At 43.7% G+C, this 18,522-nt stretch overlaps 1 protein-coding gene across 1 annotated transcript in view; it reads left to right on the top strand.

Annotated features, from left to right (window-relative positions):
- KCNK5 (potassium two pore domain channel subfamily K member 5) overlaps positions 1-8,059 on the top strand; it is a 63,638-nt gene extending 55,579 nt beyond the window's left edge. The window contains exons 2-5 of the mRNA XM_069073615.1: positions 1,069-1,180; positions 1,878-2,044; positions 2,732-2,900; positions 6,422-8,059. Of these exons, the coding sequence (XP_068929716.1) occupies positions 1,069-1,180; positions 1,878-2,044; positions 2,732-2,900; positions 6,422-7,296 (1,323 nt within the window). The 3' untranslated portion in view covers positions 7,297-8,059. The remainder of the gene's footprint in view (positions 1-1,068; positions 1,181-1,877; positions 2,045-2,731; positions 2,901-6,421) is intronic.
- Positions 8,060-18,522: the final 10,463 nt, after the last annotated feature.

Raw genomic sequence — 18,522 nt, 5'->3', positions numbered from 1 at the left:
ATCCTACCTATATCTTGTTTGTACATCATTGTTTGCAGGAACTTTGCCCCATTAGACTGAGCTACTTGAGAAGAGTGGTAACTGTCTTTCATCTCCCTTAATGCTTAGCATAGTGACTGGAACATAGTCGGTATTTTTAAAATGTTGTTATTCATTTCAATCATGTCCAGTTATGTAGTCCTGTTGGGGGTTTCCTTGGCAAAGATACTGAAGTGATTTGCTATTTCCTTCTCTGGCTTATTTTACAGATAAAGAAACTAAGGCAAACAGGGTTAAGTGACTTGCCCAGGGTCACATGGCTAGGAAGTTTTTGAAGGCAGATTTGAACTCAGGTCTTCTTGACTCCAGGACCAGCAATCTATCTACTGTGCCACCTAGCTACCCACACTTAATAAATAGCGCTTCACAAATGCTTGGCTTGTCTGTAATAGTTTGCAACTTGTTTCCCCCATTAGCCTATGAGCTCTTTGAGAACAGGGACTATCTTTTGCCCCCTTTTGTATCCCCACTCCTTAGCACAATCTCTGACTCAGAGTAGGCGCTTAATAAATGGTCCTTTATAAATGCTTTTCCTTTATAAATGCTTTTCTTGTATTTTATGATTGTTTGCATGTGAGAACAGGATTGTCTTTTGCCTTTTTCTGACACATGACCGAAGGCAGAACCTGGTTCCATAGCCGATACTTTGTCCTCTGAATCAGGCCACCTCTTGACTTGACAAATACTCTTTCCACCCTGTGAGAAATCCCTCTTGGGTTTCAAAAATCTCATTGGCTTAGCACCTAGAAGTAAATGGGAGTGGATATGGTCCCTAGTTCTTGAGTGATGATAGTAATCATAATAGTAAATAATAACACCACCTGGCTGGGTAATTCCCAGCCGTGAGCTAAGCCTGCTGGCCTTAGAGGGAAATGATAAGGCTCTTTAGCAATAGAATGCTTCTGGGTATCAAGATCAGGCATCTTGCTTCCTGTGAGGCTCTCTGTCTGAGCCTGGTCTCCCCTCATCTCCCACCCTTTCTTGTCTGAATTCTCACTGTCTTTTCCCTTCTGTGTCCTCTCCCCCCAGGTAGTATCTGATGCTGCAGGGCAGGGAGTGGCTATCACGGGGAACCAAACCTTCAATAATTGGAACTGGCCAAATGCTGTCATCTTCGCTGCCACAGTCATCACCACCATTGGTATGTCCTTCTGTATGTCTGTGCTGATGTGGGCCTCCTATGCCTCCCATGTCTTCCTGTTTACCGGGGATCTTCCAGACTTATCCATTCCTCTCTGTTCTATCCCCTGAGCTCAGTCCTTAGCTTTCAGGAAGGACTAGGTACGGTCTGGCAGCTCTTAACCACCAAACAAAAACATTAGTCACAATTTGTCCTTTTGATGCCCTCCTGTGGACTTTAAGAAAAGAACTTTTCCCAGAGTGTCTGACGCAGTTCACAGGGAATTACTGAGCCTCGGACTGGGCACTTATTTGGGAGGCTGAGCCCCCACCCTCCAAAAGCTGTCCCACTAGAGAGTGATGATAAATCAGATGTGGGTAATTAAGCAAAATAAGTAATTAGCAGCAGTTATTGAGATTAAATCTTAGCTAGAGGTTCTGATTGACAGAGGTGGACATGAGCTGTATAAATCCAGGAAGGCTTGGGTGTGCCCTAGAGCTGTTGGGAGGAGGAGGAGGGAGAAAAGGAGGGAAAGGGCACGTGTGTCACTCAGCTCATAGCTGGAGCTGATCAGGTCTTGGGGACTTCTCAAATCAGTTCATCTGCTCCTATCACATTCCCATTCCTCTCAACCTTTCTCTCTCACCTTCCCCCACTGAATTCTTTTCTATAAAGGGATTTACTTTCTGCCTGATCCCTCTTGTTTCTCCTTCCAAAGGTTATGGAAATGTGGCCCCCAAAACCCCTGCCGGGCGCCTCTTCTGCATTTTCTATGGCCTCTTTGGGGTTCCCCTCTGCTTGACCTGGATCAATGCCCTGGGGAAGTTCTTCGGAGGACGTGCTAAGAGACTTGGGCAATTCCTCACCAAGAGGGGTGTGAGCCTGGTACGTATGCTCCTGTGGGATTCTCCCTGGAGGTCTGATGAGCCTGGTCTCTTTACTGATTAGGGACCTAGGCAAGGAGATACCTCCTTTGTCATTTCCTGTTTGGGCTGTGGAAGGCAGCCCACACCTACCTCCCCATTTCCATCTAGAGATGGAAAGTTATAGGATCATAGAAGGTTGGAGTTTGAAGGGTCCTTAAAGATAGTCTAGTGAAATCCCTTCATTTAACGAATGAGAGAACTGAGACCCAAGGTAATGAAATTCCTTTCCCCAGGAGACCTGGGATTTGAACCTAGATCTTCTGATTCTAGAGTTAGAACTCTATAATCCATGTTGTGAATAGTTGGTGGAAGGGGTAGGAAGGATCCAGAGATCAGTTGTGGAGGAAAGGATGGCAAAGAAGAAGATAACCTCACCCTATTATGTATCAAGGTTAAGAATAGAAATGATAGCACGAGACTGAATGTCCAGAGAACAGAGAAGTAGAGATTTCCCCTTCCCCACCTCCTTCATTCCCTTGGGCTTCCCCAGCTGAGATTTAATTCCTTACAAGTGACCCTCTCAGGACCTCATAGACCAGACTGGGGAGGTCCCTTCAGAGCATCCTGAAATCTGTCTCCTTGACTCTGGGTTTTTAATTCTCAGAATTAACTGGCTTTCTCATTCTCTTTCCCTTCCCATAAACAGAGGAAAGCTCAGATAACATGCACAGCCATCTTCATCATTTGGGGGGTGCTGGTCCACCTAGTGATCCCACCCTTTGTGTTTATGGTGACTGAGGACTGGAACTACATTGAAGGCCTTTACTATTCCTTCATTACCATCTCCACCATTGGCTTTGGAGATTATGTGGCTGGTGAGTATACCATCTCTTTCTTCTTCTCTGCTCCTCTTTCCTCTCCTATAATTCTTCCTTTGACCCCTTCTCTCTTTCTTGCTTCCTTCCCTTTACCCTTCCCCCATTTCCCTACTCAGACTTTCTTTTATTTTCCTATCTTTTTCCTCATCTTCTTCCACCTCTCTCTCCTTTCTCTCACCCTCACCCTCTTTCTCTCTCCCACCTCATTTCTCTCTTCCTCCCCTCTCCTGATATCTGGTTGGACAGATTCCCCACTCTCTTATTCCCCCTCTTCTTTTCTCTCGCTCCCCTCTTCCTTTGACACTCCTTTCTTTTACCTTTCCTCCTTTCCCCTCCCCTTATCTCAAGCAGAATTCTAGGTCTGGCACACTGTGCCATCTAGCCATCCAGAAACTAGGGGTACCAGGACCCTTTCTAAAGGGTAGGCATTCAGTATGTATACTCATGCAGCAAAAGGAAACTTGGGTGAATGTCCTGGTATATACCTCCTCCTCTTCTAGATAAATCCAGACAGGTGATAAGGCTCCGGGCCATTTGTCTCAACAGGAAATCTCTGTAGTGCCTGCCACCCCCATGATGTACTTGACCCTTGCCCTGTACAAGACATGTTTTTAATCTTATCTGTTTATTGCTTGTTTTTCTGAATCAAGTCTCCAGTTGTGACTTACCTCTTTTCTTTGTAACTGGGTAGACCTCTGAGCTTCTTCTAAGGTGGGTGCCTTTTCTACAGGGCCATTATGTAGAACACTATGTAGAACAGGAAGACAAAGACAACAAGGACAGGAAGAATGGGGAAAAGAAAAAGGGAATATTGCACACTAATCTTATTTGTAAAAGGATAGTTTTCAGTGTCTGGATGACAGAAATAAGCCAGCTGAGTCACAGCTTCTACAGAAACTTAAAGGTTCCTCAGAAGGCAATTAGTCCAACCCATACCCAAATAGGAATTCCCCGATGCAGTGCCCTAGATGATGCTTAATATCCAACCAGCCCAGGGATCAAGGATGAGTACTAAGAAGGGATGGAAAAAGAAGCACAGAGTCACTGAGTTTCACTGCTAGAATGGACCTCAGATTTTAAGTTTGTGCCAACTTGAATTTACTTCACTTGGCCATGTATGTATGGGTGGTCAGAACTTAACAAAATGCCTGATACACAATAAGTCCTTAAATGATTGTTGACTAACTAATTGTCACAGGCATTTTATTTTTGGATTTTGGGGGAGGAGAAGAATAAACACTTGGAAAAAAATTTGATTAAAAAAATGTTTGCCCCAATTCTCATCTCAGATAGCTGAAGGTATGCTTTGATGGAGAACCACACTTGCTATATAGGGAGATGCTTGGAAAGGACCCAACCCCAGTCTGTGTGTAATTGTCACTCACTGAAGACAGGCTAATGGGGAGATAGGACCCTTTCACATTAAACAGCCAAAAAAAAAATAGATATTAGCAAGTTCAGATACATCTAGAAGGAAAGTAAGGTAGTACGAGGCAACTTGGGGCAAAAGATCATCAAAGTCAGGTAGAGACTAATTAGACTAATTAGGAGTGGATTTTTTGGGGTCTCTAGTCATGTCTTTTTTTTTTTTTTTGCTTTTTGGAGGGGGAAGGTAAGGCAATTGGGGTAAGTGACTTGCCCAAGGTTACACAGCTAGACTTTTGTGTTAAGTGTCTGAGGCCAGATTTGAACTCAGGTTCTTCCAGCCATGTCTTGAAGGAGGTGAGGAGGTTGCAGAAGGAGAAAGTCAAGAACCTGAACACATTCTGGGAGGAGAAGGTTGAAAATGTCAAATGAGATGAGCTGGAAAGCCTCAAGAGGAGGGTAACCAGTATGGTAAAAGACTGTCTGTGATGTTAAGAACTGATCACAGGACCTGAGGAGGGCTAACCTGGATAAGAGCAGGCTCAGGAAGGAATGATGAAGGACTCTCCTGTATCGGAGGGGATTTGATTTTATCTCTTTGGCCCCAGAAAGCAGACTTAGGTTTGATGTCAGGGGAAGCTTCCTAATGATTAGGTTCTAGCAATTCTCTTTCATACCAAAGTGAAATGTGCTGCCATCCGAGATGGCAGGTCTGAGGGACCACCTGTTGCTTATGTTAGAGAGGAGATTCTTGCTAAAGTATGGCTTGAAATAGATCCATAGTTCTCTAATTTTTTGGTCTCGGGACCCCTTTATACTCCCTTAAAAATTATTGAGGACCTCACAGAGCTCTTGCTTTTTGTCCATTATATCTATCAGTATTTATCCGAAGTGAAAATTGATCAATTTTTAAAATATTTATTTGACTAATTTTAAAATTACAATAATAAGCCCATTAAACATTAACATAGGTAATAATTTTTAATAAAAATAATTCTCTTCCAAAACAAATGTAGCAAGAAGGGTGGTATTTTTTATATATATTTGTACAAATCTCTTTCATATCTGGCTTAATAGAAGATGATTGGATTCTCCTATTTCCTTCTGCATTCAATCTTTTGGGAAGTTGTTTTGGTTGAAATGTATGAAGAAAATCCAGATTCCCACAGATAGATAGTTGGAAAAGGAGGAGTATTTTAATAGGCAAAAAATTCCATTGTTCTGATTTCATGAGTCCCCTGAAAATGTTTTGGGGACCACCAAGGTCTGTACTGGACAGTGGCTGATGATCTTTCCAATTCTAAGATATGTGAATATATAAGGCCTTTGCTCAGAATAGAGATAACTTATCAAAAACATTTTTCATATTCTTGGCTTAGGTTGAGGTGGAGGACAAAAGTCAATGGAGGTTTGGAATTATCCATAGATTTTTTTTTTTCTTTTTGGAGGGCAGTTGAGGTTAAGTGATTTGCCCAATGTCACACAGCTAGTTTTTTGTGTTAAGTGTCCGAGGTCAGATTTGAACTCAGGTCCTCCTGACTCCAGGGCCAGTGCTCTATTCACTGCTCCACTTAGCCGCCCCTATATCCATAGATTTTTGTAATCCATTTTGGATTCAGCCTTATCATTTGACTCATCTAAAGCCTAGGATGCCAGGCATGGCTCTTAGGATGAGAAAATCACATAAATCAAAAGTGGACAGGACACTGGGAACTTTTGCTTAATCAGCCTTGTGCTTCTCTCTTGACAACTGAGACCCAGAATGCAGTAACTTACTCAAGGTCATGCAGGGAGGCTGTGACAGGTATTCCAGCTCTAATCCCACATCCTCTCCACTTCACTACCCTCCCCTTAAGTATGTAAATTTACTTCTTTCTCCCTTATGGGTGAGACATTGAGGTTTGGTCTTTGAACCTAAAGGTAGCCAGATGGTACAAAGAATGGAGCACTGAACTTGGGATCAAGAAGACCTGGGTTCAGATCCTGCCTTAGACCTTTAACAGCTTTGTGACCCTTGGCAAGCCACTTAAACTCTGCTTCAATTTCCTCATCTGTAAAAGGGAGGAGGTTGGGCTTGCTCATCTCCATTCCAGCTCTAAATTATAATCCAGTGATAAGACTGATTTTTCTTGTGTCTCTGTCTCTTCTCCCAGGGGTCAATCCTGATGCCAACTACCATCCCCTCTACCGATACTTTGTCGAGCTGTGGATCTACCTAGGGCTGGCCTGGTTGTCCCTGTTTGTGAATTGGAAGGTGAGCATGTTTGTGGAAGTCCACAAAGCCATCAAGAAACGTCGTCGGAGGAGGAAAGAGTCCTTTGAAAGCTCCCCCCACTCCAAGAAAGGCCTGCAGATGACATCTGGTGGAGGCGTCAAGGACGTCAATATTTTCAGCTTCTTGTCCAAGAAGGAGGAGACCTACAATGACCTTATCAAGCAGATCGGGAAGAAGGGTCTGAAGACCAGTGGGGGAGGTGGAGAGAGAGCAGTGGGATCTGAAAGCGGAAGGCCTGCCCTCCCGGCTGCTCCTGTGGGTCCAATGGCAATCTATACCAAAACCCGTGTGCCCAGCTACGAGGAGGTATCCCAGACGCTGAGGCTGAAAGGCCACGTTTCAAGGTCTCAGGGTGGGGATACTGGAGAGGGCCCCCCCAGTGACAACATCAACACCACCTCAACTGTGTTTGTCAACCAGCTGGACCGAATCAGTGAGGAGGAGAGTGAAGCTTGGGATGCCCGGGACTGCCGCCCACTGATCTTTGAGAATGCCAACATCACCTTTGTGAATGAGGAAGGAGGCCTCTCAGATGAGGATACTTCTAAATCATCTCTGGATGACAACTTAGCTGGGGAGGAAGGGGAGGAACAGGGAGAGGTAGAGGAGGCTGAGGCAGAGATGCCACTGAACCTGGGGGAATTCCCATCCTCTGATGACTCCACTTTTACCAGCACAGAATCTGAACTCTCTGTGCCTTATGAACAGCTGATGAACGAATATAATAAAGTCAATAGTCCTAGAGGCACGTGAGGCCCCCCTCTCTGCCCACTTGCCCTATCCCACAAATCCTGCAGCCTCCTCCTTCCCTTAAACCTCCCCTTCAGGATTATCCTGTGATGGCTGAGATTCCTGGACCCTTGAACTGGGAGAGAAAAGGGGATTCTTTGTCCTCCCATCCCCTCTGGCCAGATGCCACTAAGCACTCATACTCCCCTCTCTGCCTGCCCACTTTAGGACTGACTGTTTCCACATGGCCCCTTGGTGATCCCGGAAGTTGGTAGAGATTCGGTTCCTGAAAGATGGTTTTTTGTTTTGTTTTTTTACTACATTTGTAATTTTTATGAGTATAGATGATACTGGGGCCAGACAAGGTCTGTTGATGGTCAGACCTATAAAAAAGCCTAAAGTTTTGGGGTATTGACAGGATCTCCTCTCCTGGGAGGATCTGTATAGAGAAAGCTCAATTCAGCCAGAATGGACTGAAATTTTAGTATGTTGCCCAGCAACAGGATTCAAATCTGAAATGCGTGCACTGGAGACAGTCTGTCCTTGTCCTCAAAATGACTTAAGGTCAATTTGGGGATTCCACATGAACACAGATGAGACAAATAATGAGACAGGGTAATGTGCAAGCAAGTATAGGGGTGAGGTATACAAGGATGCTGGGGAAACAGACCCTGTATTTGTTCCAAGCTGCTTCTTCCCAAGATCCTCTTCACCATCCCACCCCAATACTCTAATGCAAGGGTTAACCTTTTTGTGCATCATGGATCCCTTAGGCAATCTGGCGAAACCTATAGACTCCTTCTTAAAATAATCTTTTTAAATGCATAAAATAAAATAGGATTGCAATGGAGGCCAATTACAATATTGAAATAGATATCAAATATATATATATATTTTTTTTAAGTTCATGAACCCCAAGTAAGAAACCCCCTATTCTAATGCGAAAAGGGCTGTTAGGGGTTTGGAAAAGATGAAGGTCCACTGGTTTAATATAGAACCCACACTGAAACACTCCCAGTGGTAACTAGACCCATCCTATGGGCCCCACGGCCCCTGTTGCCCATATTTAAAGACAGGCCAAACCAAACCTTCCCCAAAATGGCCCTTTGTGCAAGAGTCACTGACAGTGGGGGTGGGCTAGCTAGCTCTAGGGTCAGCACAGTTTACCCCTGTTCTGGACTCAGCCCTTCAGGGAGAAGCAGGTGGAGCAGGACAGAAAGCAGTGTAGAGTAGGGGGATGCTGGCTGAATCTGGAGCCAGCTTTTGCTGTTCAGTTACCTAGGTGACATTGGACAAATCATTTCCCTTCCAGCCTCAATTTCATCACTTATACAATGGGATTAAGTTTGGCATGGTCTAAGAGCTCTTCTAGACCCGTGTTTTTTCCTTGTGGCTTTGCCTTTGCCCAGGTGTCTTGGCGCCCCTCCCCAGTCCTCTTCACCACACACACACACACACACACACACACACACACTCTCTCTCTGTCTCTCTCTCTCTCTTTTTTCTCTCTCTCTCTGTCTCTCTCTCTCTCACTTCCAGGAGGCAGTGGTCTGCTTCTTGCCGCCTCCATCTCTGTCACTCAGGCCCTTCTCATGGTGGCAAAGGGGAAATTATATCTCACCCCCAAGGACTCCACTGTATGCTTCAGTGGGTGAGAAAGACTGGGACCTGTTTCAGGTAGCCCTTCCTGTTTGGGAGATCTGCTCTGGACTAGCTTGAGGTTTCTGATGGACCTTGGGTCATATCTTATCTCTGTGTACCTCCAAGACCTCCCCTCTGCTAACCCAGAGAAACAAGTCAGTGAATATTTAGTTGTGGGGCCAGGAACCAGATAGGCTACATAGGCCAAAAAGGGGTTGGGGGAAGGTGGAAATTCCACCTCACCCATTTCTTTGGATTAATATGAAGTCTCTAGATGACAATATACACTCCATGTGCCCCCTGGAATTTAACTGCCCTCAACTGAGTTTTACCATGAATTTTCCCATCTTCTCCCTGGACCCATCCCTGAAGTCTCTAACTCATTGAGCTTGGCTTCCTTCAGGCATTTCCCTAGAGCAAAGATTTTGATGACCACCCTCCCTCCCATACTTACTTTACCTGCATTTGATGAAGAAGTGGGTCAGTTAAAGAGGAGGGAGCACTGCATTGCTCAGGCCTCCTGGCCTTCCTTCCACATCTCCCAATCAACAGTTGACATTGATCTTGGCTCCAATGTGTGCATATTAATAGACCTGGGAGGGGTGTGCCTCCTATAACTTACCTCTGGAATCCCCAGCTGCTGTTTTAAATTTTTTTTTTTAAGAAGCTTGGGGAAACCTGGCCAGAATAAAAAATTATAAAGGAAAATTATTCTTCCTTTTGTTTTGGGTTTGGAGGGGGAGGGGAGAGCAGGGCTAGCCACTTATCTGTGCAATGTCTCCCTGGGGCAGACCTGTTCTGCTCTCTGTGGTTAGTTTTTATTTTTATTTTTTTTATTACTTTTAAAAGAATTTTTTGCAATTAAAAAAAATATATATATATATCTGGAATCTGTGGTTGGCTACTGATCACATCTTAATCCAAATCCAAAAGTAAGGGGAAGGTTCTGGTTGCCCTGAGAACCCATCTGACAAGTCAGTGAGTCTTAAGCTATCTTCCTCCTTGCCCCATGGCTCAGGGCCTCAGCCAGTATCCCATGTTAGGAGATTGAGTGGTACATAACAGCACTTTCATAGGACCATCTCAGTGACCTTGGTTTTTATCTTCCTCCCCCTGGTTACCTTCCAGGGCTAATTTTCAGTTTTTATCTCCGTTTGAAACTGTGGTTGATCCAATTTCCTGGGTCACCAGCAGATGCGAAGACCCAGAGGGGCTTTTATTGAATACTCCAAGAGTGTCCCCCCCCAGGTCCATCTGTCAGGGAGACAGTGTCTTGCAGTAGAAAAAAATGGATGTGATAATGCGAAAGTCCAGGGTTCAAATCCTCTACCCTAACTCCTTGGTGAGATTCTGGGCAAGTGGCTCGGACTTGGCTGCTCACGTTGACTGTAAAAGGGGGTTAATTAATAGTAGCACTACCCATCTCACAGGGTTGTTGTGAAGAATGTGATTTTTGTAAACCTGAAAGCACCATAGAAATGTGAACCATCATGGGGGGTGAATGGACTAGAAGCTCCCTGTTCTGTGGAGCTTCAAATGCCACCCCTCACCTACCCTCACCTCCAAGTGTTTGAGGGGGATGGGAAGGAGTGTCCTCATCTTTTCATATTATTGATATTCATGACAGTTTCTTCGTTCTATGATGCTACTTTGCCTATCACTGTCCTGGAATCGAACACACTGTATGTAAATATTGGCAGAGTCAACGTCAAGTGTAATTTATTTTAACATTTTTGCAATAAAAAAATGAGGTGGACAGCTAAGCCTGGTGTTTGCCAAATAGGGGTTGAGGTGGGAAGGTTGGGAGACAAAGCAATGTGAACCTACAACTAGGGATGAGGTGACCTTTGGAGGGAGCTGAGAATTAAAAGAATGTGGGAGACCTCTTCTGGGTGCCAAGGGTAGGCAAAATGAGGGTATGGGATGCTGGAGTGTTGCAGAATGGAGAGGTGTGGCATGCCAAAATGTAACAAAACTGTGCACCCACTGTGTGCCCTTAACAAGACCTGGGTTTAGTAGGAGGGATGCACATGCCCAAGTTATTAATGTAAAGTGTGAACATGCATGAGGAGGTACAAAATCACTTTTAGCTTAGGGAAACCAGGGAAGGCTACTTGTTTGAGCTGGGTTAAAAAAATAATAAAAGGGCAGGCTCGGGGGGAGGGAAGTTGGAAGCACCCACTTTTGAAAAGGGACGGGATCAAAGTAGAGAAGAACTAGTGGGAGGTGGGATAGGAGGGAGGGAAATATAATCAGTCTTTTACAATATATCTACTATGTTATTGTTTTGCATTAGCCACACATGTACAACCTATACTGAACTGCTTATCTTCCCAGTAAGGGTGGGTGACAAAGGAGGAAGGGAATGAATCTGGAATTGAAAGTTTTAAAATCAAGTATTCAAATATATATGTATATATGTGTGTGTGTATATACATACTATTATTAATACCATCTTACATGTAATTGGGAAATAAGATATACAGGCACTGGGGCATAGAGATCCACTGGAAAAGTCGAAAGGGGCATGGGAGAAAATATGGAAGAGAGCAGATTGGAGGAGGGGATATCCTGTGGGACTGCTATTTTGGGGGGTGGGTAGGGGAAAAACAGGGAGAAAACTTGTAACTCAAAATCTAGCAGAAATGAATGATGTAAATCAGAAGTTAATAAAGCATTAAAAATAATAATAATAATAACCTGTACAATAGGAATTGGGTAGGACTTACCTGTCAACAACTGCTTAAGGAGCACCTACTTTGTGTGAGGTGCAGAGATACCAAACAACAACAATGAAAAGTCCTTTCTCTCAAGGAGCTTTCTTTGCATCAGCATCAGCATCTGGAGAATCAAGGAAGAAGCCTTCCCGTTTTCTGTAAAATGAGCTAAATTGAAAAAGGTGTGTTCAGAGAAAACTGGGATTGGGCAGAGTGGAGATCAGGGAACTAAAGGAGTATTAAGTTGGACAGGAAGGTGGAGCCAAGTGATCAAGCATCTTGGAATCCCAAATAGGGGAACAGGGAATCGATCCCTTTGGCCAAGGGGAGCCCTTCTTAGTTCTTGAGCAAGGCAGCAAAGATCAAAGTGATGTTTTGGCAAGATTCGTGGGCAACACACAAGACGGATTAGAAGAGGAAGAGGCTAGATACTCGGAGACCAGCTGGGATTATATAGCATTAATTCCAGGGTGAGTCACTCCTATTTTGCAGATGAAGAAACTAAAGCGTGGGAAGTTATGACCTGCCCATCCATGATCGCCCGTGATCTCTGGGCAGAGATGGGAATAGAGCAAGGACTCTACCTCCAGTGGGATTAAATTCAGACACGTATTAAACATCTACTGTGTGCCAGACACTGTGCTAGGCAGAAGACAAGGAAACAAACTCTGCCCTAAGAAGCTAAAGAGCCCACTTGTTTGTGTTCCAGTTTAAATGGAGGGTGCTTACTGCTGCCTGGGTGGTGCTGCGTTCTTCAGTAAGAGCGGAACAACCAGGTTGTGGTCCTTGCCTCAAGAGAGGGAAGGAGAACACACCTGGGCTCTCTTGTCCTGACAGCAATTACTTCTCACCCACACTTAGGCACTCTCTGTCTCTGTCTCTGTCTCTCCCTCTCTCCCTCTCTCTCCTTCCCTCTCTCTGTCTCTCTGTCTGTCTCTGTCTGTCTCTGTCTCTCTCTCCTTCTCTCTTCCTTTCCCCCTCTCTCCTGCTCCTCTTTCCCTCTTTCTCCTCTTTCCTCTCTCCCTTTTTTCTTCCTCACAATAAATTTTATTAATTCCTTTTGTCTTACATCAAAGTCATTTCTAGATATTAATCTGCCCAGTGGCAGCAGTGGGTGGAGCATTGGATCAGGAGGCAGGAAGACTCATCTTCCTGAGTTCAAATCTGGCCTCAGACATTTATTAACTATATTACCCTGGGCAAGTTATTTCACCCTGTTTGCCTCAGTTTCCTCATCTGCAAAATGAGTTCGAGAAAGAAATGGTAAACCACTCCAGTATAATTGCCAAGAAAACCCCAGAGTCATGAAGAGTTGGACATGACCGAAAAGTAAATGAAAAATTCCCCACCCAGTATAGTCATATCCTTTGAACCCATGGTCTCTGCTTGACATGTATCCCAATGAGATAAAACATAAAAAACCTCATATATACCAAGATGTTCTTAACAACACTTGTGTTAGCAAAGAAGCAGACAATGAGAACTAGGGCCCAACATATCGTGTTTCCCCGATAATAAGACACTGTCTTATTATTTTTTTTGGAAAGAAAAACACCAGAGGGCTTATTTTCAGGGGAGGGCTTATGTTGTCCTGCCTCAGCTCTCCTCCGTGGCACTGCTCTCAATGGCGCCAGCAAGCAAATCACTGGGGAAGAACAGGATGACACGCTCACTGCTGCAGCTCTGATTGGATGCAGCTCGGAGCGCAGCGTGTACTACAGTAGCAATCTCAATAGGGCTTATTTTCGGGGGAGGGCTTATTTTAGAGGAATCTTACACAGTAAGGGGAGGGCTTATTTTCGGGATAGGTCTTATTATCGGGGAAACACAGGTAGGAGTTTGGGAATGTAATGAAAATCTGTCAGCTTGAGAAATGATGAACATGAGAATTCAGAGAAATAAAGGGAGATTTGTATAACCTGAAGGAATACCAGCAGTGCACAATGTACCATAATACGGGCAGCTAGGTAATGCAGCGGATAGAGCACGGGGCTTAGAATCAGGAAGACTCATCTTCCTGAGTTCAACTCTGGCCTCAGACACTTACTAGCTATGTGATCCTGGGCAAGTCGCTTCACTTTGCCTCAGTTTCCTCAACTGTAGAACAAGCTGGAGAAGGAAATAGCAAACCAATCCAGTGTCTTTGCCAAGGAAACCCCAAATGGGGTCATGAAGAACAAACATGACTAAACAAACCAACAACAAAAAGTCACCTGGTCCAACTTTCTCAACAAATCAATACTATAATACAAATGGAAAGTATTTTAAAAGAAAGACAACGAGGCACTTTCTTTCCCTTTCCCACAAAATAAGATTGGTTAGTCAGGCCATTTACACAGTCCTGGACACCTGCTATCTGCAGAGCAGAGGAAGGAAAAGGCACAGTTCTCCCTCTTAGGGAGCTCATTATCTGGTTAACAGATTTGGTTTCTACCCTCAAGGAACTTCTGTGGAAGTGCATAGGGACTGGGGAAAAATGAAGGAACCAGAGAGACAGAAACAGTCAGAGAGAAAATAGAGATAGAGGGAGGCAGGGAAAGACAGGGGAAGGGAAGATAAGGAGGAAGGAATGAAAGGAGGAGAAAGCTCAAGAAATGTGAAGTGATGAATATGGCAATGAAAAGAGAGTTAGGAGTGCTAATTAGGGAAAGCTTCTTGGAAGACTGGGAAAGACTGATTCAAACCTGTCTAGTAGGCCCAAGCTGCTGACTTCACTGGGCTGGCCACAAATCAGATGAATCATTTGCTAGGCTCCACCCCCCTCACCTTCTCCCAGAAGTGTCCATCCAAAGCCCAGCTTGGGAGTTTTGTGTTATGTGTGGGTGTGTGGGTGTTAGCAAACTCACAAAAGAAGCAATCAGCTATTAATATCCATGTCCAATTTGCACTGCCAGCCATTTCATTACAAGGACTTGGGAGAAAGGGGGTGAGGGGGCAGGGAGTTCTGGGAGGCCTCCTGGAAGGTGAGGAAGGTAGCTACCATATGCCTGTAGGATATGAACTACAGGCAGAGCCTTTGGCATCTATACAGGGTTCCCACTCAAGGAACTAAGGCAAGAGTAGGATTATAAAGGAAAGGCTCCAGAGAGGAAGGGACCCAGCTGTTCTCCAGACTTATTTCTGCCTGAAGTTTTCATTGTTCCTGTAATGCATCTCAGAACCGCTGAAATGGGAGTCTTCTCTTCTCATTATCCCTATCACTAATCCCTGCCTGGCCTCTAGGGTTCATAAAAAGCTAGATTTAAAGCTATAAAGGAACTCTAAGGTCACTCAATCAAGCCCTCTTGTTTTACAGAGGAGGAAACTGAGGCACAGGGTTACTTGTTGAATTACACAACGCATAAGTGTCTGAGATGTTATTCAAACCCAGGCCTTTCTAATTCCATCTGGGTCTAGCACTTTCTCCATCATACCAGAAGGCTGGGTCAGATAAGAATCAATCAACAATCATATATGTAGTACCTACTATGTGTCAAGGATAGAAATACAAAGGAAGAAACATTCTCTAATCTGAAAGAGCTTACATTTTAACAGGAGAAATAAGTGCATAAGTATAAACAGTGTGTATATGCACATATAAATATGTATATATACACATGTGTGTATCATAAATATAGATACATAAACATATGTATACACACATATACAAAGTAGCTTAGGAAGGAAGGCAGTATCAGCTGGGGGCATAAAAGAAAGGCTTCATGTAGAAAGAGGTAGTTGTGTTGTGTTTGGAAGAAAGAAGACCTTCTCTAAGAAAAGAGGACAAACATTCAGAGCTGGGATGGGAAACAGATTCAAAAGCCCTGATAAGCCCAATCTATTGAACCAAATGGTCTCCAAGCTTTTGCTATATGGCCCCATGAGCTTTTGACTTTGGCTAGGAAACCCTAACCATTCATTTGGTTTTTACCCTCAAGAAACTTCTGTGGAAGTGCATAGGGGCCAGGGGAAAATGGAGGAACCAGAGAGAGACAGAGACAGTCAGAGAGAAAATAGAGATAGAGGGAGGCAGAGGGAGACAGGGGAAGGGAAGAGAAGGAGGAAGAAATGAAAGGAGAAGGAGAAATCTCAAAAAGTAGGAAGTGATGAATACGGCAATGAATATAAAGAGAGCTGTGGTGCTAATTAGGGAAAACTTCTTGGAAGACTGGTTTGAATGGTTAGGTGGTTCAGTGGATAGAGTGTCAGACCTAGAATCAGGAAAACCCTTCTTCCTGAGTTCAAATTTGGCCTCAGACACTTACTAGCTGTGTGACCCTGGGTAAGTCATTTTACTCAGCCTCAGTTTCCTCATCTGTAAAATGAGCTGGAGAAAGAATAGTAAACCACTCCAGGACCTTTGCCAATCCCTCCCCCCCCCAAAAAAAAAACAAATGGGGTCATAGAGAGTTGGACATGACTGAAAAAATGAATGAACAATAATTCCCCACTCAGTATATTCATATCTTTTGAACCTGTGGTCTCTCTGCTTGGTATGTACCCCAAGGAGATCAAATATAGACAAGCCCCATATACATGCAAAATGTTCCTAACAACACTAGTGTTAGCAGAGAACCAGACACTGAGAACTATGGATCAACACAGGAGTTTGGGAATGTACTAAAAATCTGTCACTTTGAGAAATTATAAATATGACCTGAAGAAGCACCAAGTCACCAACATACACAAAGTACCATAATATGGGCAGCTAGGTAATGCAATGGATAGAGCACTGGGTTTAGACTCATCTTCTTGAATTCAAATCCAGCCTCAGATACGTACTAGCTGTGTGACCCTGGGCAAGTCACTTCACCCTGTTTGCTTCAGTTTCCTCATCTGTAAAATGAGCTGGAGAAGGAATGGTAAATCACTTCAATATTTTTGTCAAGAAAATTCTAAATGACTCTTAACTGACTCTAAGAGTCAGTCACAACTGAAATGACTGAACAACAGCAAAAGAAAACCCACAATGGGATTAGCATCCATGGAAGACAAAGATTGGGTTGATTAACTCCTGGGGACAAGATCTGGAGGGTAGAGGATCAGTATCAACAGGCAGAACTAACCAAAATGAAGGCTCAGTTCTCTTTGCATCTGCTTGGAAGGTGAGAATTAGTTAAATTTTAGTTAAATTTTCTGTAACTTTTTCTTTTGCCATTTTAACACTATGTATATTTCTACACAATGATTTGTAGTTTGAAAAAGAAATTTAAAACTATTAAATAGCCAGGGGAGGGGGGAAGAGTTGAATTTTTATTATCTTAGGAGTTATTGAGTAACTTGTATTCTCTTGCAAAGCAGAGCTAACTTTTGGGGAAATACAGCTCTGGAAGAGAGGTAGTAACATTGAAAAACCAAAGAGAGGGAACTAACAGGAATCAGTCAGTCAACTAGCATTTATTTAAATCTTGCTATATTCCATTTCACATTAAAAGCTAGCAATATAAAGAAAGGCAAAATACAGTCTCTGTTCTCAAGGGGCCCACATTCTAATGGGGGAAACAACATTAAAACAACTACATACAAACAAGATATAGAAAGGATAAATTGGAAATAATCAGCAGAGGGAAGGTACTAGAATTAAGAGGGATTGAAAAAGGACAAATACTGAAGCTGAAGCTTAAATACTTTGGCCACATAGTGACAAGGCAGGACTTGTTGGAAAAGACCCTGATGCTGGGAAAGATTGAAAGTGAAAGGAGAAGGAAATGGTAGAGTATGAGATAGATAGATAGTGTAATGGAGGTAATGAACATGAATTTGAACAAACTTCGGGAAATGGTGGAGGACAGAAGGTCCTGGAGTACTATGGTCCATGAGGTCACAAAGAGTTGGACATGACTGACTGAACAACAACAATGAGGCAAGCTGAGAGGGTGGGAAGTTTAAGGAAGGAGGAAACCACCTGTGTAGCTAGTGGGATAGTGAGTCAATCAGGGAGAAATAAAAGGATTGTTTTGCTGCAGTGAGGACACAGTTGAGAGTCTGTAAATAAATTTGTAATGGACACTGTCAGCACAGTTTTGTGATTTTGGCCATCTTTGTTCAGCATTGTGTGAGTAGGAACAGAGGCAATGGATAGTGGGAACAATCCAGGATTGAAGCTTAGCAGGACAAGATCTTCCTTAGCATAAGGGGAAAAAGCTCTTTGAAAGAAGATGACAGGGTAGAATTACATTGGTTTACCAAGGGTCAAGATGGGAAGGGAGGAATGTAGCCAATGCAGGGTGATGACTAGATCACAGTGAGGACAAAGAACAGGGTTTGGGATTGCAAGGTAAAGGACAAGTGGAATGACAACAAACTGTGATCAGATCAAGACATTTTGGAGTTCATGAAGGTGGAAGTGATGAATTTATGGGTAAGGGCAATATTAAGGGTATAACCATCTCTGTAGCTAAAGTGGAATGGAGAAATAGGTCTTGGGAAATGAACAAATTGAGAAACTGTCAGCTTAGGGGTATTTGAGGGAGTGTCAGTCTGTATGTTGAAGAGGAGGAATTGGGAAGAAGAGAAAGATTGTGAGGCAAGTGCTGAATTTATTGAGTAAAGAAAGGAAAGTATCCTGGAAGTTAGTAGCCAAAAGTCATAAAATCTTGATCGAGGGAACCTCAAAGTAAGAAGGATTACTGAGGAATGGTGGTAGAGGGATAGCTTGGAAGTGAACCAGAAGGGCACCACAGGCCATGACAGCCCAAAGACCACTGCCCTTCTGCTTGCCCCTATTACCATGTTTCCCCAATAATAAGACCTATCCCGAAAATAAGCCCTCCCCTTACTGTGTAAGATTCCTCTAAAATAAGCCTCCCCCGAAAATAAGACCTATTGAGATTGCTACTGTAGTGAAGGTGATCCCCTTCGCTACACGCTACATTACGGTACCCTCTGTATGCACCGTCCCCCCCCCCTCCCC

The sequence above is a fragment of the Petaurus breviceps genome, unplaced genomic scaffold (assembly GCF_028583685.1).
Source record: "Petaurus breviceps papuanus isolate PSGF00001 unplaced genomic scaffold, PetGlider_PUasm1.0 90865, whole genome shotgun sequence".
Classification (NCBI taxonomy): Eukaryota; Metazoa; Chordata; class Mammalia; order Diprotodontia; family Petauridae; genus Petaurus; species Petaurus breviceps.
The sequence above is the reverse complement of the archived record's forward strand: the minus strand, read 5'-3'. Positions and strand labels throughout refer to the sequence as shown.